Raw genomic sequence first — 24,603 nt, 5'->3', positions numbered from 1 at the left:
ATTCTGCAATGGCCGAGTCAATCACCTGATCTCAACCCTATCGAGCATGCATTTCACTTGCTGAAGACAAAACTTAAGGCAGAAAGACCCACGAACAAACAACAACTGAAGACAGCTGCAGTAAAGGCCTGGCAAAGCATCACAAAGGAGGAAACCCAGCGTTTGGTGATGTCCATGCGTTCCAGACTTCAAGCAGTCATTGCCTGCAAAGGATTCTCGACAAAGTATTAAAAATGAACATTTTATTTATGATTGTGTTAATTTGTCCAATTACATTTCAGCCCCTGAAATAAGGGGACTGTGTATGAAAATGGTTGCAATTCCTAAACGTTTCATACGATATTTTTGGTCAACCCCTTGAATTAAAGCTGAAAGTCTGCACTTCTATTGCATCTCGGTTGTTTCATTTCAAATCCCTTGTGTTGGCGTACAGAGCCCAAATTATGAAAATTGTGTCAGTGTCCAATTATTTCCGGACCCAACTGTATTAAAAAAAAAAAAAAACGAAATAACTATAAAAAACCCAAATACACATAAAGCCCAAAAACATATAGAAAACCATAAGGGGGAGTTCATGTCTACTCAGGGTCTTTTGACAAGGTGGAGGGGAGGACAACTACTGTACACCCCTTCCCTTAGCTCTCCCCGTTCCTATCCCCTTTCCCCTTCTTCTGTTCTTCTCTCTTCTCCCCCTCTCTCTCTCTGCCTATCCTTTACAGTACTAATATAAGGGGTTTGATCTAAGATCCTCCTAAAACTGTTAATTCTCCCGGACGGGATCTACATAGTAGAATCTAAATGCATAGGAGGTTACAAAATACTAGGGGCAGATCGCCTCTTCTTGATCAATCAACCTTGAGATGCTTCGGGTTGTTCACTTTTAAATGTATATGTTAATTAAGTTTACTGTCTATAAACAACCATGTGATGTGAATGTACCCCTGTCAGAAAACAACAAAAATGTTTGAAATAAAAAAAATGTCATCGCTTTTAAAAAGTAATGTTACAATGTCAAAAAAAAAAAAAAAAACCCCAAATACATATAAAATCCCCAAATACATATAAAAAAAATACCTATAAAAAACCCAAATACATATATAATACAGATTTGCCTTGGGGATGGTCTCAGGCCGGGCCCGGGGGCCGCAGAGGGGCCCAGCCGCCGGTCCTTTGTTGCCGCGGGTCCCGGCTCTCCCTCCTCACTGACTGTCCCACGCCGGGCCTCTCTGAGGTCAGCACGCGGAGCTTCCGGTGCGTACCGGCATGGAGTCCCGGTGACGCGCTGACGTCAGACGCGTGGGACAGTCAGTGTGGAGGGAGGCCTGACGCAGAGGACAGTAATGCATATTACTCCCCAAAGTCGTCACGGGTCGCACAGCGAGTCCATGCAGGCCTGCTTTAAACCATTGTTCACTGTGGTATTAACCGTTTCAGTGCAGATGGGGCCACGTCACCATAGCTCTTCCTGCACTTCGCAATCACTGATGACGGAACGGAAAAGCAGGAGTCCTCCTCCTCCTCCGTGTGGCAGAAGGTGATCTCCCCTGGAAAACAAGCACATCGTATATGACATAGCTACTATGTCTTGGGGCCCCTGGAGTGCCAGACCCCATGATGTGGTGGGGAACTAAATACCAAGTGGTTCAGTGAATGATTTCAAAAGTATGTATGTTAATAAATGCAGGTTTACGATGTCTTCACAGACCTGCCTAGCAGTGCAGAGGTGACACCAGGTCTCCGAAGTTGTCACTTCATAAACGTACACAGTGTTGAAGAGTCTTGCGTAAGACCACACAATGTACTGCAAGTGGTAGAGGGAAGAACTAACTATAAACGATGTTGTGACACTGAACTCGACACCGATTACACTTAAAATAATGTATTCTATATCTCATTAGCACATTTAACAAAAGGAGAAACCTGCAAAGCGATCGGAAAAACCAGCAGTGCAGCATATCGTGTAAAATAGCCAGCATTTCATGGAGACATCATGTAAAATAGCCGGCATTTCATGGAAACACATCATGTAAAAAGAAGAATTTGGAAGACTTTATTAATGGCAACAAAGAACTCCTGTTGGTCTGTCACATTATTTACTCCAACTGTTTGAAATGATGATAGCTGCAAACACAGGTGATTTGGAAAAAGTCTACAGATGATTAGTTCTTTATGGTAGTAAAATAGAAATAAATAGTGGTACAGATACCATTTAAAAGCACAATCCCTCCTGGGACCAAAATGAACTAATTCTAACGACGTTTAGGGATCTCATCTGCTGATTGATAAAAAATATGTTTTACACAAACGAGACACCTATATGCACTTTAAATAATACATTAAAGTTAGAATTGGGACGGGTTTGATTTCCACTGGCTGCTCCCGTGTTTGATGTCACTGCGTGTTCAGCGAGCGCTTGTACAGCCGAGTTCCCCCATCCCCTAATTTTATAGGTTCTCTGATAAGGACTGGGCGGGGTAAAGAAAACAGTTGAATGACTAACACTTCCCCATTCAGAGGCCCCGAAGACATTCAACTGGACCACTGTGGGATTGCACCTTTTTATAGATTAAAACAAAAAAGGACCTTTTGCCCCACTTATTTTCTTTTTATTTTGAGTTTTCTATCCCTTGCGTGTGTTTCTTCAGCATTTTGGAATGCCTGGTATGTCTGCAAATCATGTAAAACTGCTATGAACCCCTCTGCTGAAAGTAGAGCCAGCTATCTATGGCTCGCCTGGCAGTCAAAGTGTCAGTACAAAACCGCAGTGGTTTCATACATTTTTATGTTAATGTTTCACAGATGTAGTTCCCCCCGTATTCCTTGCAAACCAGTTTTCGAGTAAATGAAAAATCCTGAAGCATACGTTGAGAAATGTCTCTGCTGCTTCATGTGCTAGTCTTGTCTGCATCTCACAACGCCAAACCCCTTTGTGCAACACATAGAACAGCTCACAGTGGATGTTTTCCGTACAGACCAGGTAACATCCCCAGTGGTAACAAAATATGCCAAAATCAACCTGCCATCTGCGAACAAATCAGACACTAGTGTCAGGCACATTTGTCTCATCTCGATTACTGCAATAATTTGCTTTGGGTGAGCTTGTTTGTTCAAAGTGTCTATTAAGTTTGTATGGTACAAATATCAATGAGGCCGAGAACAACGTAGGAAAACATTTCCTTTGCATTTCTTTTGCAATTGTTTAAACTTCGCTTCCGTGCACCATCTCAATGTCACTGGCTTTGTGATTCAGCAACAAGTTTAAGGCAGGTTGATCACTGTGGCAATTGTTCCTCTCGCGTCAGTTTGTGGGTGTGATGTTGAGGCATTACTCTTCCACGAGGAAGTTGATGAGAGCCGTCCGTGGGGAGAGGAAAACCTTTTGGATGGTTCGCCCCCGCAGGTGCGTCATCCCCAGGTCACTCTGCAGCACCAGTTCATGGACCCTGTCTGAGTCCCGGGACACGTGGTGGGGTACGCTGACTCTACCACAGGTTTTGTTGTTAATCTGTAAAACACACAACATGAGGGCAAACGTTATGAAAAGTGCAGGTCCCACCTACAAAGAGGTATGTATGTATGTACTGTAGATGGGAATTAACAACCAATCTACGTGTTTGTTATTCATTTACAGCAGAGCATTTGAGAGATCCAAGACAAAATAGACATCGTTCGTCTCGCATACAGTTCACATTTCTATTCTATTTGCCATGAAACCAACGCAGCGACTATACGCTCAGTTTTTCCTTCTCTTCAGCAAAACGTACAGATCGCTATGCGCTCGCTGAACAGAGAACCTCTTAGTAGCGATACAGAGCTAGAGTGCAGAGGATCATACAATACTGTAAGCCCTATTAGTATTTATCCATAAATCACAAACATACATGTTTACTGCATTTGTAAGTTTAAGTACATTCACATACTGTGGGGGTTTGAACTCTTACCAGTACTGACACCTCCACCATGTCTGGATGGCGAAGATACTCTGGGTCCACATTGGGCCAGGCCTGTCGAAGCACATCTTCGTCCCATTTATATTGTGTGCACAGCTTCTGCTGCACGTGTGCCATGCCTACAAAGTTAAATGAGAAACTCAGTATAGTTATACTCCATGGTGTTATTACACATCTTCAAAGTGCTGCTTTAATTGTTGCAAACGGTGAAATATATATATGTAACTTTTATCTGATGAACATGAAAGTGATATACAACATTGAACAAGCTGCAAAAGATCTCTTCTCCGAGAGTGAAACCAGAAACAGGAGCCATAACTACTGTTGCGTATGTCGTATTTAACTAATAATCCCTGAAGAACAGGGCATTACTGGCCAATAATGCCCTGGCTGGAAGAGTTGAAGGCCCGAGGCGAAGCCGAGGGACTTTAACCCAGTCAGGGCATTATTGGCGAGTAATGCCTTGTTCTGAGGGGATTATTACTATTATAGGCTAAATGTAGGCTTATTTCATAAATAATAGACACTTTTGTATAGTTAAATAGATTTTTTTATTAAAATAAAATGGTAAATACATGAAACCACCTCTATATACGCTTACACTGCAGATATCTATATCCACACACTGCCGCCTCCTCTGTGTACACACACACACACACACACACACACACACACACACACACACACAGCAGCTCACACACAAACTGCTGCTACACACACACACCCAAAACAGCACACCACACACAACACAGCACCTCCTCTACACTCACTACACAGCACCTCTACACACACAGCAGCTCTACACACACACACACACACACAAACTCTGCTGCTACACACACATGCTACACCCATAAACACTGCTACTGACACACACACACGCACACACAGTAGCTCTATACACACACACACACACACACACACACACACACACACACACACACACACACACACCAGCTCTACACTCACACAAACTGCTGCTACACATACAACAGCACAACACACACACACAACTGCAGCTCCCCCTCTCCCCCCCAGGGGGGGAGGGAGGAATCTGCAAAGTAAATAAGTGAGTGTCTGTCTGCAGTTTCTTTGTGGCTGCAGTTTGTGTGTGTGTCAGTAGCAGTGGGTGTGTGCTGTGCTGTTGTATATCTGTGTAGAGGTGCTGTGTGTGTGTGTGTATAGAGCTCCAGTGTGTGTGTGTGTCAGTGTCAGCAGCAGTGTTTATGGGTGTAGCATGTGTGTGAAGCAGCAGTTTGTGTGTGTGTGTGTGTGTGTGTGTGTGTGTGTGTGTGTAGAGGTGCTGTGTATAGAGGTTATGTGTGTATGTTGTGTGTGTAGAGGTGCTGTGTTGTGTATAGAGGTGCAGTGTTGTGTGTGTGGGGTGTGTGTAAAGGTGCTGTGTTGTGTGTAGAGGTGGGGGGGGGAGTGCAAAGTTTAGTAAGTGGCTGCATTTTTTATTGTGGCTGCAGTGTGTGTGTTGTGTTTTGCTATTGTATGTATAGCAGCAGTTTGTGTGTGTGTAGAGCTGATGTGTGTGTGTATAGAGCTCAAGTGTGTGTGTGTTAGTAGCCGTGTTTATGGGTGTAGCATGTGTGTGTAGCAGCAGAGTTTGTGTGTGTAGAGCTGCTTTGTTGTTTGTGTGTAGAGGTGCTGTGTTGTGAGTGTAGAGGAGGTGCTGTGTTGTGTGTCTAGAGCTCCAGTGTATGTGTGTCTAGAGCTGCTGTGTGTGTAGAGGTGCTGTGTTGTGTGTGTTGAGCTGCTGTGTGTGTGTGTGTACACAGAGGGGCGGCAGTGTGTGATATAGATATCTGCAGTGTAAGCGTATATAGAGGTGGTTTCATGTATTTACCATTTTATTTTAATAAAAAAATCTATTTAACTATACAAAAGTGTCTATTATTTAGGAAAAAAGTCTACATTTAGCCTATAATAGTAATAATACCCTCAGAACAGGGCATTACTGGCCAATAGGGCATTATTGGCCAGTAATGCCCTGTTTTTCAGGGATTATTACTTAAATACGTACTGTTGCGTATGTAGAGAACGTATATCTCTCTCGTCTTCAGAAAACGTATTATCCACATGGTCAATAAAACGTTGAAAGCAGACGTAAAAAAATATATATCATACTTTCAATATTCTAAAAATGCGTCTGCTTAAAGATGTCCAAAAAGCATTATTTGGGCATCTTATGCTCTATAGGCTCTAACGAATGTGACCTCACCACTAATTCTTATTTATTTATTTATAAAATATTTTACCAGGAAGTAATACATTGAGAGTTACCTCTCGTTTTCAAGTATGTCCTGGGCACAGAGTAAAACAAATAGTACATGGTTACAAATACAGTTACATAAATGAACAGGATATACATTATATACAAGACATTGCGTGCACAGTTAAAGATAATATATATTATGGGCGTATGAAACAGTTACAGACCAGATTAAAATGTGAGACAGCCTTAGATTTGAAAGAACTTAAACTGGTGGTGGATGTGAAAGTCTCTGGTAGGTTGTTCCAGTTTTGGGGTGCACGGTAAGAGAAGGAGGAGCAGCCGGATACTTTGTTGAGCCATGGGACAATGAACAGTCTTTTGGAGTCTGATCTCAGATGATAGGTGCTGCATGTGGTAGGGGTGAGGAGCTTGTTCAGGTAGCTGAGTAGCTTGCCCATAAAGAATTTAAAGGCAAGACAGGAAAGGTGAACTTTGCGCCTAGACTCGAGTGATGACCAATCTGGTTCTTTGAGCATTTCGCAGTAATGTGTGTTTATAGTTGCACTGGAGAACAAAACGACAAATTGAATTGTAGAGGGTGTCAAGTTTGCTAAGGTGGGTTTGAGGTGCCGAGCCATATACTATGTCTCCATAGTCAATAATTGGCATTAGCATCTGCTGTGCGATACGCTTTCTGACCAGGAGACTTAGGGAGGATTTGTTCCTGTAAAGCACCCCTAGTTTGGCATAGGTCTTGGTTGTCAGGGTATCAATGTGCATCCCGAATGTTAAGTGGGAGTCATACCATATGCCTAGCTATTTAAAACTAGTGACAGGGGTTAGGGTGGTGTTAGCGTTGGTTCTAATCTGGAGCTCAGTCGCTGGAAGCTTTAAAAATGTAGTCTTGGTCCCAAATACCATTGTTACAGTCTTGTCAGTGTTTAAAAACAGTTTGTTTTGGGAAATCCAGTTTTCGAGTCTCAAAAAGTCAGACTGAAGTATGTGTTGAAGGTTAGAGAGGCTATGGCTGTGTGCATATAGGATTGTGTCATCTGCATACATGTGTATTGAAGCTTCCTTACAAGCTGTGGGAAGATAATTGATGAACTCTGAGAAGAGTAGGGGCCCCAGAACAGAGCCTTGCGGGACACCACAGGTGATATCCAGGGGGTTGGAATTAGAGCCCGAGATGGACACATGTTGGGATCTACCTGATAGGTAGGACTGAAACCAGTTTAAAGCATGCTTCCCTATTCCAGAGCTCTGGAGTTTGTTAAGCAGGATAGCATGATCAACAGTATCAAAAGCCTTGGCAAAATCTAGGAATACTGCACCAGTGAGTTGTCCATGTTCTATTCTACACTGGATTTCATTGCAAACTTTTAGCAGGGTAGTTAAGGTGGAGTGTTTGGGGCGAAAGCCAGATTGGAATTGGCTAGGGAAATTTGTCTTTGTATAGTAATCGCTTAATTGGGAGTGGACACATTTTTCCATTACTTTGGATAGAATTGGGAGAAGTGAGATTGGCCTGTAGTTTGAGACAGTGTTTTTGTCCCCACTTTTGAAGATTGGGACAACTCTGGCAGTTTTCCAGGTCTTAGGGATATGGCCTGCAGACAGGATAGAGTTGACTATGGAAGCAATTGGTTTGGCAATGGCTGGGGGACCAAGTCGTAGGAACCTAGATAGTAGTAAGTCAGGTCCGCATTGGCTGCTTAGTTTTAATTTGAGGAGCACTTGTGTAATCTCCTCTTCGGATACTGGGCCAAATTGAAAATTGTTGGCAGTGTTGGGAGGGGGTGGGGATATGTGTGTACTCCCAGGATGAGATTCAGGTTTGTGGTTTGGTGTTTATAGAGGTTTATAGAGACACCAACGGTGTTAAATACTACGTAAATTATGGTTTATCGGTATTGGAAAGCAGTCAGTATGGGCATTGAACCCAATTAATATTAAACCTACTTTAAATGTTTCAATTATAAACAAGGATCTGTGAGTGGCCCTAAGCATTTACTTTGTAGAACTGTATTTTGTAGCATAGTCATTAACACGAGGGAGTTCTTGTTATTTCCCCTAACGCTTATTATGCCCATGTAAAGGTGTGCATCCACATGGTGCATTTTACCTTTCCATAACTCCGAAGCCACATGTGGGACCATAGGCGAGATCATAATGCAGAGACTCGCCAAAGCATCTTCAAACTCTGAGCTGTGTACAATAACCCGTGAAGAGGATTGCTGAAAAAAAAAAAGAAGAAAGAAAACAAGGAGATGATTACAAATGACTACTGAAGGCTAATAAACATGTGCCTTTATTTCTATGAAAACATGGAGAGAGATTAAAGCTTCAGGTTGATATCTTCTTCTTCCTAGTATGTAGGGGTGACTTGGCCAGGTAATTGCTTCTCTGTTGTCCAGACGCATTGCCCCCAGAACCTCAAGTGCGGTCAACAATGTGTGACATGCGCCTGCGATATCCCCGGAATAGATCTAGCTGCTGGTCTCACTTGTGCATATGGTAGTCAGTGCTATGGCTAGGAACTCCAGGCTCAGCAGCCAGACGACATTCAGGGCAAACGCTTCACTCATCTAATGGTAACCAAGGAGTCCATACTTACAACGCGGTGCACTCCTCAGAACTGATATACTTTTTGCTTGTACAATGTTACCTTTTCTTACACAGCATATATCACCCTTCCACATATGTGGAGAAAACAGGTAATATTAATATTATTGTTAAGCAAAAAAATCTATTTCAACAGTGGATTATCAGCACTGGAGGTAAGCATCCTGAATGTTGCACACCTTTGATTTTATGTGGTTGCCAACGGTTTTTTTTCCCCCTACAGGTGGTGCTTGGTAGCTAGCGTAGGCCGACTTGCCGCTTGAAGGCAAAACCTTAAACCTTTACATGGAGGACTGCTCTAGAAAATGAATATGGCAACATATGGGAAACTGAACTCAGTGGGAGCAGACCGGTGTACAATGTACAATCTACTGGGTATTTAGCAGAAGGTTACACAGTTGAAAGGTAATTGCACTCCACTTTAGTTTAACTTTTTTTCCCCATGTGTAGCATCTGTTCTGCAAATGGAAAATAAAACACAAAAATAAGAGGTGATACAGCAGTCCAGTGATGGAATAGGTAATCATTTACTATCAAAGAGTAATCTGATGGCAACTCATTTATGCAGTGCCAACATTAAAGATTTCATTACATTTTAATCTACTTTAATAATCCAGAAGTCTGTTAGTTCAATATCATTTTATGTATCCATCTTGTACGCAATCCCTTTGTACAGTAGGTTTTGTTTGTCTGTGACAACGATTTGGCACTGTTTCCCTTGTGATAAGGTTGTGTATAAAATGTGTTTTGGTTCCCCCCATACTCTGTAACCAAACCCCTTTCCTTTTTCTGTAACTCCACAAATCTTTGGAACATCCACGTACAACTAAAGTAAAAAACATTTAATTAAAATGCCCTTAAAAAAAAAAAAAATCTATATTAGTTTAATTAAATATATAAAATAAATATACTGACATTACAAATGTATCAGCCTAAAATTAATAGAATACATCACTAAGTCCTCGGACACAGTACAGGCGACAGAGCACGTGACGTCACATGCGCCTGTACTTACTGAAATCTGTGTACTGCAAGGTTGAGCGATTGGGTTGTGGCGAGGGCGTGCCCGTGACGTCACGTGAGCGGTTCACCCTCATTGGCTGATCCGCGCACGTGACCCGGCCATCGCACCGTAAAAACAAAATTTGTCTTCTGAAGTTTTTTCAGCGCCGTCTCAAGTGCACGCTATGGCCGTGCACATTGACGTTTGCATTTTGTTTTTGCACGAGCTACGTCGCTCTCGCCATCGCCCCTACTATGGCCGCAGCAGGTTTCTGTAACCTTATGGTGTTGGTGTGAAAAATTAGTGTGAAGAGCGCTAGTTAAACTTAGGTCTAAGTTGAGGAAACTTTCAACGCCAGAGTTATTTTCAACAACAGAGCGGATTTCCAAAGGATATTCATCTGGAAGGGTTTGATAACACAGAAAATTCAGTTCATATATTAACTGTCCAAGCAACATACTGTAAAAGTCTTTTTCTTCCAAGTCCAACCTTATGGTGTTGTTTATATGAAGAGTATGCTTTGTAGAGAGGACAAAGGCCTGAGCCACAAACGTTTCATTACGGACTTCACAATGCGTTAAGTGAACACGTCGTTACGTGCTAATGGGAATCTTCAAAGCTCACTAACGCAGTGTTAAGTGCAGTTTTCAGCTGCAATAGGCGTTGCATTAGCTATAACGGACGTGCTAATGGTATGGAAAAGAGGTGTTCCCTGTAACCACCCCTATCCACTGCGCTCCGTTATAGTCAACACAGGGTTTTAACCATGCCCTACTTAGGTCATAGCTAAAACTTAGCTCCATCAAGACAATGCAATGTGGGGTTTGAGTGAGAGGGGGAATATTTCAGGGTCTGAAGAGAGCTAACGCCACTTTTAGGTAAGACGAGGGAAACGCAATCCATGTTACATTGTATTTTAAGTTAACGCCAGGCAGTGCCAACTTAATATGCCTTTAAACTTATGACACCAATAGCAGCAGTTGTGTTTGCATATAATTAGCTTTGTGGATTTGCGTTAACCTCAGGGAGGATAACAACCGTTACTGATTTTGATCACGTGATATTATGAGCCCTGAGTAAACGGAGATTTGTTGTTCTGGGTCTAAGTGCCAGACGAGGTCAGCATATTGTTCTATGAAATGATTAGGAGTAAGACACCCGTTTTGATTACTCTAGGAAAGTGAAATACTTGACATTATTAAGAAAATACATCCAAACTCAACAAGCCTCTCCCCTACCCAGCCCTCCTACAGCTTGTCCTGCACTAATATTAAAATGTCCAATTGAATTGTTAACGAAAAAAAAAAAAAAAGGAAACGTTTGATTGGAATTAGCAGAGTCCCAAATGTATAAATAATGAAGCGTCTTAAGGATGAAGATTTATACTGCACGGAATCAACCGTATGTGACAATGTTAGGGGCTTCTATTACACTACAGCCCTTCACCGGTTACACATCGCACCTCTCCTGAATCTGCCTGTCAAAGCAGAGTCACTTTTACATGAGGGTTGGCGTGTTTTGAAAATTAGGAGGCTTTGGCAGGTGGTTCAAGCAACACGAGAAAGAAGCATAAAAGGGTCTATTAAATAAAGGAAGATTAACTCAAACTTCAGCAACTATCTAAAACAGCTTAACTCGAGCAAAAACGAGAAAGGGACGAGTAATATTGTCCTTCATTGCATAAGCTGCAGAAATGTAGTCACTGATGATTATCAGCAGGAACGAGAAGGGATCAGTTGCTTACCAAAATAAATCAGATTTCAACTAACTGGAAAAGCAGATGTGGAAACTTTGCAGTGGTGATTAGACTTCTAGCACAATGAACTGCAATCCACATTATTTATCCAAGAAAAAAAAATCCATCTTTTGTTAAAACAACGTTAAATATTTAGTCAGGGTGATACATTTTAAGATTTGATGTTAAAACGCTCTCAGTAACGATTTGCTTTGTGGAACTGGTAGTTGCCTATTTTGATAGGTCTGACAGCGGAGGGGGATCATTGTGCAGAAGCAGATGGTACAGCAATGAACAATGCAACGCAAAACATTTACACAAGAGGGCGCCATCCCCATAAGGTAACGATTTAGGCTGGTTCTTCCACACAGATATGAAACATTTGTCTCTAAGCAAAGGTATCGTTTTTTTTTTTGATTAATAATAATCTGCAGGGGTCCACTGAAATAGTGAATAATGTAATTACGACATAGCGCTCAACTTTTTTTTATCTTCACAGTACAAATTATAAATAAATAAAATTAGAATTATAATTGTTTGTTCTTGTTGCTGCTAGTTATACGCAGCGCTTTACAGAGACATTTTGCAGACACAGTCCCTGTCCCGTGGAGCTTACAATCTATGTATTTGGTGCCTGAGGCACAGGGAGATAAAGTGATTTGCCCACGGTCACAAAGAGCCGACACTGGGAATTGAACCAGGTTCGAACTCGGTGCCAGAGAGTGTCTTTACGTATTGAGCCGCTCATTGGGGCCTTCAGCATTATGCTAATTCATTCTCTCAACAGAATTTACAGACACCTTCAACAAAAACGTGTTATCTATTGTGTAGTGGCAAGGCCAGAGTGATTTCAAGTCAATCGGCGATGGATTCAGAAAGAGGTCATGTCAATTTACAGCCAGTGTCTCTGCCACATTTGTGATGGGTTGTGAGATACTATGGTCAGCATCAGTGACCAGAATGACTGTCTACGTGGCGAAGACGTGGCCTGCTCAGGTGTGCTCCCTCCCCCCATCTTCAGGGAAATGGCGGTGCGTCCACAAAAGCCGTGGCATTTCCTGGGCTTCTTATCCGAAGTGGCAGCTGGGGTAGCAATTTAAATGAAATACCAACAGGGAGGGGGGCAACCTGATTACAAGACACCCAAATGGGGTGGCAGCTGGGTAACCAGCAGCATATTCAGAGGGGTACATGCCATCCCTGGGAGCAGGGGTATAAAAATGCAGTGATCACGCCTCTGTTCCGATGCCTTTTTTCAGTCTGCAGACTGACCCTTCACAGTTCTTTAATCACTTACCTCCCACGTGCACCAATTAACAAATACAGTATAGGCAAAATCATCAGCTATTTTCTGAACAAAACCAATAATGAAAGCTGCTGAATGCATAATAGAAGCAAAAGCTTTTGATCATTTGCTATTGCAGTATTTGCTTATAATTTTTCACAGAGCAGTTTGCAACAATGCAAGGGAGCAGCTGGAATAAGCAATTTAATTGCGCGCTCAATCAAAAATGCTAAAACTATTTTCGCTTGAAAAAACTTCCTATTAAAGTAATTACAGGAGTTTTTAACTGAAAGTCATTAAAAGCCTACTCTCGCTACCCTTCTAAATCTTAACAGTAAACCTGATTTGAAGCAGCAGCCTCCCACCCCAAAGCAATATTTATTGTGACAAATCCTCCCCTCAATTGTATAGCCCCACAGTTCAGGAGAAATGAAATCACAGTAAGTCCACAAATGAGAAACGAAAGCCAAGGAATGGGAAAACATGTCCCTTGGCACAACGATGGCCAACCTGTGGCAGTGTAGATGAGGCACCGGAAGTTGCAGGGTTAATCCTTTCACTGCCCTCCTCCTATCATGTGACCCTGGAAACCCATCAGAAAAGAAGGATAATAAACCCAGGCTTGACCACTCGTTGATTTTCAGTGATGGTTACTGATCTGGAGTGAGTCTCACTGGTTCTGAGCATTCGGCAAATCGCTGACATGAGTGCAGTCTCACTGATAAAAAAAAAAATCCCCTCTTTTCCCTTAAAACCCCATGTTTGATCAACAAACCTGGACATTATTACTGATAGTGCTAAAAGATTGCACCTCCACTAAAAAAAAACCCCTTCAGCACATCTCCCTCAAATTGAGCTTCATTTTTGCCACCATTAACAATATCAATAATAATGGTGTTCCTTCTACAGCGCTGGCAATGTAATCCGAGAGCTGGCACTTCGAACCAGGCTCACCCGATTTTAGCGACATTACCAGTGAGCTGCTCCCATCATTACCCTTTTGATAGGAGGACATTGGCTCGCTAGCAATGATACTGCAATGGCCATTATGATGTCCAGAAAGTAGTAGGTCAGTCTGAACTGAATATCTCCTGTGTTTGGGGCTTACACGGGTCAGACTTCACCAGCAGACACTCCAGGCAAAAATCGAACAATAAAATAGGTACATAGATGGCAAACATAACAAATGGTAGAATGGGGGCTAACCTATTGCAGTGTGGCTACTCTGCACAGAGCAAAAGTGCATCACTGAACCGATGAAGAGCCCAAGTCGGTGCGAACCGTTGACATTATCAGCATGTTTCCACAAAAAAATGGCACAAGATTTTGAAAGCGGACACCCTGCTTCTGAATATACAGTACGAGCATCTCTTACATGTAGGTATTTTTGGTGCGCTGCCTTTTTCTAGTTAACTTTTGTTAAAAACAAAACAGGTAATCTCCACTCACAAAAAAAATGTTCAGGACAAATAGTGTTAAAAAACAAAACAAAAACATAATCGCAAAACAGAACAGACAGCACAACGTTTCGGGAGTGACCCGTTCGTCAGGAGGACTACGTTGCAGTGACTCTAAAAACAACTTAAATACCTTAGAACCCGCCTCCCACTTCCTTCTAATTGCAGGCATCCAAAAACAGACGACAGCGAGACAAGTCTGGCAACCGAGGCATTTTATATAGGAACAGGTCTCATGCCCACACAGGAGGCAGCAATAGACAGATTACTGATGCAAAGGGAAGCCTACTGGATCCATCATCTCCAGACAGAAGCACCAGCAGGTGATGGGGTGTATTTTTTAGAAGGCCTACTGTATCATCTATGCATTGTGTATTGGGACCTGATGAGGTTTTCTGTCTCCGTGTAGGCTATGGGCCCTTGTCTTCTGATGGGAAAGCTCTAGCGCCAACCTTCAGGGTCCCTTGATGACGGGTGCTTAATTACACCTAGTTGTGTGTATAAATATCTACTAATGCAGAGATTCCCAACTCCAGTCTCAAAGTACCCCCAACAGGTCAGGTTAAGGATATCCCTGCTTCAGCACAGGGGGCTCAATCAAAATGACTGAGCCACCTGCGCTGAAGCAGAGATATCCTTAAAACTTGACTTGTTGGGGGTACTTGAAGACGGGAGTTGGGAATCCCTGTCCTAATGGTTAGGGCTACTATTTCCTCCTCATACTAGGGAGGGAGAACAGTTTAGAGCAGATCTGTGCTCAATATATAGATTTATTTGCCCTTTTGGATGTCTCTGTGAGTATATATGTCCTGGAGCTTTGGCATGTGAGGTCTCTAGATAAAACCATAATACACAAGGTTTGTGTTATTTAATATGATGACTTTAAGTCTCTCCCCCTGACTGTACGGTGGAGGTGGCATACAGCTGCCACATAGTGCGAACTGCAGGGACCATGAAGCTCTTTTCATTAGTGACTGTATAGTAATAGTGACTGTATAGTAGTTAATAGCGGCGGTCTAACTGTTACTGATGGAGACACATTCATTGAGTAACATGATGCTCAAGTTGCTACAGATGCCTGCAATTAGAAGGGGGGTGGGGGACTGGTTTTAATGGGTTCTAAGGGTATTTAAGTTGTTTGGAGTCACTGCAACGTATTACACCTGACGAAGATGTCACCCCCGAAACGTTGCGCTGTCTGTTCTGTCCCTATTATTACAATGTTCCTTTTCTGAATACTTTGTGTCCTGAACATTTTCGTGTGTGTATTAGATTATTACCTTTGTTACTTAAACGGCATTCAGCGGGTCCCTCCCATTCACCTACCAGCACCCCGGAAACGATTAGAAGAGAAATCAAGTACTAAAACGGGCGAGTGTAAACGAATGAAACCAATTCTAAATGTCAGAAAGGTTTTATATGGGATACTGCCACCCGGCAACATACCAAGCGGCACTGCTATCTACACGGCAGTGCTGCCACTGAAGCATTGGTGCCACCAACTCGAAATGACAAAGACAGCCACCAACATCAGGTCACTAAAAGCCTACAAAAACAAGGCCTTTCACCTCGGGTTACTTCCAGCACAGGGAGAATCATTTCAAAAGAATGAGAGAGCCTGGCAGGGCACAGTGAGCGATAACATGCTCTTTGTCTGAGGAACAATGTGCAATATTACGGAGAGACTTCAACGCACATCGCAAGACAACAGAATGTGCCCCTGTACACAAGCACAGCCAAGAGCAGAGGAATCCTCGCCGCCGCGTTATTAGCAATCGCAGGTCGCAATCACACACACATGAAAAAGGAGGGCTGGAGGCGGCAGATGCACTTACCAAGAGTACGTTGCTGAGGCTCATTAGCCGCGAAATCGCTGCGTTGAACAAGTAATCCTCGGAGAAGTGGCTGGTTACCTAGGCAACGCAAACAAAGAAGTCTTTTTAGGCTTATTCATACTCGCTGAAGTCGAGTGCGAAGGGCTTAAGTCCTTGACATACTGTAGGCAAAGAATGGCATAGCTCTAGGTTTTCCTTACCCCGTGTCTACATATTGCTCGTAAGTGCACCAGGAACTGTATGGTGACCCTGAACTTTCTCACCCGCGAATGGGCTCAAGGAGAGTTTAGAATGTGCGAGTGATAATACCACGATTTGGGGTATTAATACAGCTTTTTGGGATTGCATTGGCCATCTAAATGTTGGTCTCTGCTGTAAGTTTGTAAATATTAAGCCATTGAAAGCAGCGATGCACGTGTTATTAGAGATTAGGCTGTGCACGCAGAATGAGAAGGCACATACGCAATTGCAGTAGGTATTTCTACCAGAAGCAGCATAACTAAACATCTGAAATACGGGTTAAAACTAGTCAATGCTCTTTACCAAGGAATTGCAAAAGGGATGATATTGTGAAGTTAAGTGTTTTCATTAATTAGAGTTTATTCTTATTACTAAAAGAGTTATGAAAACACTGGATTTTAATTATAGTAGAATAAAACACGGACGTTTACCATTTTTATAATGCAAAATATGAACTTTGGAAAAATACAATCAATAGCATTATTAGTTTATTAATAACGTCCTTCATTATTCTCAATTTTGTGCTAAAACCTGCTATAAAAATCAAAGGATGCTCATTATATTAAAACTCATTAAAAAATGGCATGGAGTTGAATTTTAAAATTAAAAAAAAGTTAGCAAGTATGATCTAATACTACAGAACCGATTTATTATTATTAAAAAAAAAAAACCAATGGAAAAAAAAACCCACACATGTAGGATATTGCTCCTTTAAGGATATCTCTCTGCTTCAGCACGTGGCTCAGTATGCTGAAGCAGGAATATCCCTAATACCTGGCCTGTTGATGGCCCTTGAGGACTGCAGTTGGCCACCCCGATGTAAATGGAGCAACAGTGAGACAGGCATCAGCAACATGTAAGCAAGTTTGTTTCAATAAGCCCTTCGCTGCCAGCCAGACCGCAAATACAAGTAATGCATCTGGCAGGCATCATTCATGATGCACGAAAACCATCTTTCTGGGTATACACGTCTATGTAGTTACCTCCAAAACAGCAATGTTCCTCATATCCCAGATGTTTTGGGCCTCTGCTTTCTCCTTCTTGCTCAGAAGCAAGGGGCTAGGCACGGTTAACGACTTTCTGGCTTCAATAAACTTGCTCATTACAGCCCACATCCGAGACTGCCACCGTCGCACCCCGGGTATGGCATCCGCTAACAGTAATATAAAGGCCCCTAGTTAATATGATGTGAAGCTGCTTCTTCAAGCTGGAGAAGAGATCAACTGTGTTCAAATAAATGTGACTAAAATCTTCTCCAGCAGTGGAAGCGGCTTCACAATATATTGATTAAGGTCCAAAGTGAAGAGAGAATTGTAAATAACAAAAAAAAATGTATAACCATGCAAGAATTACTTTTTAGATTTATACGCCCTTAAATTTAGACATGTAAGAGGAGGTCCCTTATATGTAATTGTGGACATCTGCGGTGTCCCAAAGGCAAACGCCTGATGGGGCTTCCCAAGAGCTGCTCCCCTCTTCACATGACCAGCGTGCTACGAGATAACATTTGCTTGTACTTTGTAGAACGTCAACCCCACCCGCTGGAATGTTAATGAAACTGAAATCTGAAACTCACCAGGCCTTTATCCCTTGTACCCAATTTTCCAACTCTATCTGTACATGAAATGTCTGTGAATTGACTGTATAACCCTGTTCTTTTAATGCAACCATGCATTGTTATAACTCGGTGCCCAGGACATACTTGAAAACAAGAGGTAACTCTCAATGTATTACTTCCTGGTAAAACATTTTTATAAATAAAAGAAATAATATTTATATGCTCATTCCACTTAAGACTTCTAAAAGACAAGAGCTGAGATACTCATTGTCCTGAAGAGACATTGTCCTCCTCTCCCTCCCACAAATTCAAAATGGTCTCCAAAGCACTGGCCAATAGGAGGCCACAGGGGATGACCTTGTGGCTTCTTTTTGGACGACTGCGGCTGCCATGTTTTAATAAAGAGGAAGTGTACCGTCACCTTACATGATAAGTATCTCTAGAACCGGTGAGTCCCCGGAATTGAAAACAAAACCATGGCAATATGGAAGAACAACTTCCTCCCTTAATACCTACAACACAATTTTTTGATTATTTAAAATCCCATAATCCAGCAACTAGCAGAATGACTAGTAAAACAAAGCTTTCCTTACAAATATCTGAAGGCAGAGAGAGCAACATTATCTACTGCCCATTAATATGTTGGTCTCAGGACAGGTGTCTAGCAGCTATATGGGTCCGAAGTATGAGAACGCCAGCGCAGTGTAAAATGTCACTCCATCAATATTACCATATGCTTTCATACAGTGTTTCATTTTAATTATCTAATGGTTAGAGTAGCTAAAATAATAATAATAATAATAATACAGGGCTAGTACTTCTCACGGCATGTTATTTTGGGGTTTCTCAAACTGTATGGTAGCTGGTCACAATGCACATTATGCTGGTTCATTTTAAGAACAGAAGGTAAAAGAAGCAGCTTACTCTTCATGTCCCACAAAATGTCTTGCTCGGGAGGAGCAGCGAAGAGGAGGTAGAGCCTGGTGGTGTCGATGCCGTACTGCTCCACCATCTCCTCCGGATCGACGCCATTGTGCTTGGATTTGCTCATCTTCTCCCACGTGACCTGAATCTTCTCCCCCGTCTGTGCGTGAGTAGGCCCTGAATCTTTAAGGAACAGCACGAGGGTCAGAGAGGAGGAGAATAGAACAGAAGCTGAACACACGGGGCGCCCGTTAGACATCTGTAACAGCAGCATCCCGGTCATGCTGCAGAGTGCGGCGTTTACAAAACTCTGACAAGCAATGATTTCAATGTGCTGCTTCTAATCAGCCCGACTGATTTGCTGATCACCTCCTGCTGGTTATCAAAATGAAGAGATGCGGGAACTTTTAGAGTTTTAAAGCAGCAATTACGCCTGCTCATTTTCATTTCAATTGATTTATTTGACAGTATTTGAAACAGGGGCTGGGGGGGGGGGGAGGAGAGAGTGTACTAGGGCATCCTCTGGAGCTCAACCGCATTATGTTCAGTTCTGGGGACACTCTGGTTTTCCAGATACTGACCATTTTTGGTGGTGGTGTCCTCTCCCATCTACGAATTCAACATGATTGCCAAAGCGCTGGCCAATAGGAAGCCACAGGGGATGACCTTGTGGCTTCCTTTTGGACGACTGCAGCTGCCATGTTTTAATAAAGAGTAAGAGTACTGCCATCTTACATGATAAATATCTGAAGTGGTGAGTCCCCGGAGCGTGTGTGTGTGTGTGTGCGCGTGTATGTGTGTGTGTATATAGTATATAATATATATATATATACACACACACACACACACACACACACACACACACACACTTGGATTTTGGACAGGATTGCTGCTTTACTGCTTCTATACCAATAGTATGTAGCTACTTAAAAACAAAATTGCATATTGACATACAGTAGCTGCTTTGAAGAAAGGTACGAAATATTCGTAAAAATCACACACAGCTTACCACCAACATCAATCTCCTGTCTCTTCAGATATCTCCCAGATGATGCTAGTTTATACGTCTGTCCTTTGATGAGGCCTTGAACTAGGAGTTTATGGAAGGGCTCCCTATAAAACATAGATTAAAAAAAAACAAAATCACTAGGGAAATACATAGTAACCCTGCGCTATGAACATCACCCAACTGAGCAGCATTTCAGAGAAATAGCGTTTCTAATAATATTGCCACCGTGTAACAGAGAGACGGCTTCACAGAAGGGGTTGTACTGGGAACCTTCTAAAACAGAAATCTGATCTACTGTAGGTACATATTAAGTACTTGGTATTCATGTTTTCTCATCAGAATGCACGGTAGGACTGAATAAAGTGCACTATAGATTATAGTTGTTTTCCTTGTTGTGGGTTGGGCAACGGTTTATCCCTTACCCCCCGATAATGAATGTGATGCATTGCATCATGAATGCAAGTATAGTTATACTTTTCCAGCACCCGAAGTACACAAATCATGTCAGCTATATGGCCCCTATGCTGTCCATATACAGTGTGATTGAAATCCTTCTTATTAAAAAAGAGACAAAGGTTTGCTCAGAACAGCAGCTGTAATTCTTGAAGGACTTTAAGAGTGCGTACTGGCATCCTTGAACAACAACAATATGTAGACATATTTTGATTAGATTAAAAAGCTATGCCAGGGAAAAGATGATTAAATGAATATTCCGCTGTCATAATACCAGGGTAACATTGCAGAGACAAAGCACACTTAAAGCAATAAACAGAACCAACAATTACAATAACAGAAATGACTAAACTAGGACCGAGAAGTGGTCTTGAATTTTCTGAGGTTCTGAAACTCAATTTCAGCTTTTCTGAACCTCAGATAAGCATGACGCTCCTATGAGAGCAGTACGATATACAATGTTTCCACTGTCGATGATTTGCATGAACATCTGTCCAGCAATGTGTCTTTTGGCCGGGAGATTTGCACATAAATTATTTTGGGATACAAAAACCAGACACGGCAGGCTTTAGATGCCAGCTATTCCGCGTGTCCAAGCAATATGTCAAAAATATTCAAAGTCGTCAACATGGAATACCACACTTGCACAGAACGAGATTGCCAACATCGTTCCTTACAGTTGTTTTTAACACTAAAAAGACATAAAGGGTAACAAAATGCACCTGTTAAATGTCTGTCTTATTTCCACATTTTAGTTCAGTGGCTGATGATAGGGGTCGTGTATGAAGTTACTGTTACTGTAGCTCTGTCCTATCAGCATTTACAGGCATACCCCGCATTAACGTACGCAATGGGACCGGAGCATGTATGTAAAGCGAAAATGTACTTAAAGTGAAGCACTACCTTTTTTCCCACTTATCGATGCATGTTCTGTACTGCAATCGTCATATACGTGCATAACTGATGTAAATAACGCATTTGTAACAGGCTCTATAGTCTCCCCGCTTGCGCACAGCTTCGGTACAGGTAGGGAGCTGATATTGCTCTTCAGGACGTGCTGACAGGCGCATGCGTGAGCTGCTGTTTGCCTACTGGGCGATATGTACTTACTCGCGAGTGTACTTAAAGTGAGTGTCCTTAAAGCGGGGTATGCCTGTATCAAGGTGATAAAAGAAACGGAGTCTAGTATTAAAAGCAGCGAGTTCCTCACAAGACTAACTTATTTTAATGCCAGTATCGTGCCACCCACCCCCCAGCTCTGGTGTTGGAAGACATCAATTTTGACCTCCCGAAACCTTCGTAATTCAACTGCTCATATCTCCTGAACAAAGCAGAGAAAATGAAGAACGAGACAGGGTTCATTTTCTGCCGCACTCTCTACATAAAACGCCAGATAATTACTTTGTCTATATAAAAATAAACTTTTAATACATGGTTAAAAAAAAACAAAAAAAACCCAGAAGCATCAAGAACAACCTAATTAAACAAAGATTAAACCACATAAAATAGAATGGAGGTGTGTGCGCTGCACTCAATAGTAAGATCCTCCATATCTTATTCACATCTGCTAAATATAATGCTTAATTATAATAATGAATGCAGCAGATAAGGAGTTTAAAGCAGGGGAAAATATGCCTCTAATAATGCAATATTAGAATCAATGCTATTAATTGCATGTAGGCTGATGCAGTCCCATATCCATAGGCTTATCTCTCTATTGATTCTATTCCCAGTTACAAAGAGAAGGGTTTTGGATGTACAGTAGACATGTATTATGCAGATTGGCAACAAGTTTATATTGTGTGTACATTCATACATCAAAACAGCATATTGAAGTATCCACTCATATGTTCTGGCAACCAGCAGATACTATTGAGGTATGCACCTATATTTGAGAGCGCCGAGGATCAATTGGTGTAGAGACCGTCTCTAATCTCCAAGTCTTGTGACCCGTCGCTATATATTTAAATTGCAATACTAAGTAAGACTCCTAGTCCAAACCTATCTTCTCTTCTTTGCGAGTGCCTCAGCGTCCAGTGGAACCTGTTGTGTGCTGTAGTGCTGTGAAGCACACACTCACACTCGAGGCTGACATCACACGTTAGGGACGTCAGACACACCTGACACGCGTTTAGCCTATCTGCTTACTCGGGGGTGGAGCCTCCTGAACAAAGCGGCAGATTTAAAAAATGAGGGTGTGTGCCCTGAGCACGTGCGGTCAAAGTGAAATTTCTTTGCGTTTTTTCACTAAAATTATATTTTGATTTTTTTATAAAGCCAGTTCTGCGCATGAGCTGGGATTAAAATCCAATGACGTCACTTCCGGTACACATACTTCAGCGCATGCGTGCAGTGACGGCCGCATCTGCGCATGCACGACCAACACCATACAATTACGTAATTTCCGGTACACATTTTCGTTCCCAATGCAGGAGATTTTATGCTATGAGAATTTACTAGGTGCCAGCAAAGAAGTTTCACTTCAAAAATAAAAACAACCCCTAAAAAGGGTTAGAGGAAATCTTTGAAAGCAACTATAAAAAAAAAAATGCAGATCAGTGGAGACTGCTGCTTTAACATGTGGCTGATAAACCTTAGACTATACAAGTTATTTAATGCATGGTCTGGCATGCTAGACTTATATGTGGAGTTATGTGGTATATTACATCATATGCAATCAATCAGTGAGAGAATTAATTAACGAAGAGAAAAAGGAGTTTAAAAAAAAAAAAAAAAGGCCAAATATTGGCAGAAAAAAAAAAATATGTATAAGGAAAAATATACTTTTCTTCTCTGTGGATGTAATGTTTCCTTTCGCACGTTTAACCCTCATTATATATGCCTGATTAAACAAACATTAAGTATTCACAGAAAAGAAATCATCTTGGGGCGTAGCAACAGCAATAGCAAAGCTTTCCGTTTCACCGCCTAACCACATGGGGCAAGATAACAATTCAGCCTCAAGGCATCTGCAATCTTTGACCTCCTGTGACAATGCCAACAGGGGAAAATATCATAATTATGGCTGTTCCGTTAAATGAAGCTGGTGCTTCTCACTTAAAAGGTTTTTCAATAGACTTTCACCGAGGACAACATTGTTGACTTGAAAGTAAATTCAGGAGTATATTCTCATTTTGAGACTCGTGCCTTTTCTTACCAACACAGACCAAATCTTTAACCAGAGGTATTACTAAAATGTATATTTTGGCTAACTGAATGAGCGGATAAAACTAGCTGTTGATCATAATTTTAGCCTTTATATATTTGTCTTAGGTGTCTTTATATTGCCTGATGTTTTTTAGCTCGCCCAAGAAAAATGCATTATAAGGTTACTGCAAAACAAACTACAATATGCTAATTATTAAAATATGAATCAGGTGAATTTTGCACTCGCCTGTTGATTTTCTACAAATTTACTACAGATGCTTGCAGTTTGCCAGAATTGGCTGATCAAAGCAAACCGAAGCTTTGAGCAAAATCTGTAAAAAAAAAAATCATTAGAATGTAGTTTAAATCCATAATCGTGGCCCACTTTTTTTTAAAAATTGCCTGTTGATTTACTTTTGGAGAAATTGTGTTTTGTTTGTGAAAAATAACAAGTGAAACAGTCTTGGATAGTTTAAAAGAGTATTGCCGTTAAAATCCTATATGTGGTTATTTTTTTAAATAATTCAGTTGTGTAGTATTAGGTAAACCTTACTGTTTTCTCCCCCCCCCCCACGCTCTTTATGCTCTTTTTACCGTATTAAACTTCCTTGGGTTGATAGCAACTATTGAGAAAAGCACCGCACTTCTCTCTTTGGGTGCCCAGGGAGGAACGATCTTTGCCATTCGATCACAGGACAACGGATCAATTGGTAACATGGATAATGGCATCGCCTTAAAGCTATAGAACTGCTGCATTTCAAAAAAAAGGACAATGGCAATAGGCAACACCCCTTTAAGGAGGCCAATTAATAATAGAAAAACAGCTGCACAGGGAAAACAGAATGAACTTGGCAAAAGACGTCCAAGAACTACTGGCTGAGAAATATTTGCCGATCAATGCTTTTGGTGGGGCCTTTGAAATGATGGGCAACAACTTGTGTAAATAATAGAAACCTGTAAGATAACGGATTCAGTATCTTTTAGTTTTAACCTGTGCTTCACCATGTCCTGGGAGTTGCAGAAATGGCTGAAGAAGCGGGCATAGTACAAATGCATCACCGCGTGCTCCTTCCCTCCGATGTACAAGTCCACGGGCATCCAGAAATCCACCAGCGATTTGTCAAAAGGCCTGCAGAACACACAAGGCCAGGTTCAGGTTCA

At 41.8% G+C, this 24,603-nt stretch overlaps 1 protein-coding gene across 2 annotated transcripts in view; it reads right to left on the bottom strand.

Annotated features, from left to right (window-relative positions):
• Positions 1-1,961: 1,961 nt before the first annotated feature.
• The window catches only part of LARS2 (leucyl-tRNA synthetase 2, mitochondrial), a 77,887-nt gene continuing 55,245 nt past the window's right edge, over positions 1,962-24,603 (bottom strand). For both annotated transcript variants that reach the window (XM_075586731.1, XM_075586730.1), the window contains exons 14-21: positions 24,434-24,571; positions 19,843-19,946; positions 18,834-19,016; positions 17,335-17,504; positions 16,112-16,189; positions 8,297-8,408; positions 3,942-4,069; positions 1,962-3,505 (exon numbers count right to left, since the gene is read on the bottom strand). In XM_075586731.1, coding sequence (XP_075442846.1) covers positions 3,326-3,505; positions 3,942-4,069; positions 8,297-8,408; positions 16,112-16,189; positions 17,335-17,504; positions 18,834-19,016; positions 19,843-19,946; positions 24,434-24,571 — 1,093 coding nt within the window. In that variant the 3' untranslated portion in view covers positions 1,962-3,325. The remainder of the gene's footprint in view (positions 3,506-3,941; positions 4,070-8,296; positions 8,409-16,111; positions 16,190-17,334; positions 17,505-18,833; positions 19,017-19,842; positions 19,947-24,433; positions 24,572-24,603) is intronic.

The sequence above is a fragment of the Ascaphus truei genome, chromosome 2 (genome assembly GCF_040206685.1).
Source record: "Ascaphus truei isolate aAscTru1 chromosome 2, aAscTru1.hap1, whole genome shotgun sequence".
In the NCBI taxonomy this organism is placed as follows: domain Eukaryota; kingdom Metazoa; phylum Chordata; class Amphibia; order Anura; family Ascaphidae; genus Ascaphus; species Ascaphus truei.
Note: the sequence above shows the minus strand (reverse complement) of the source record. Positions and strands in the feature narration are given on the sequence as shown.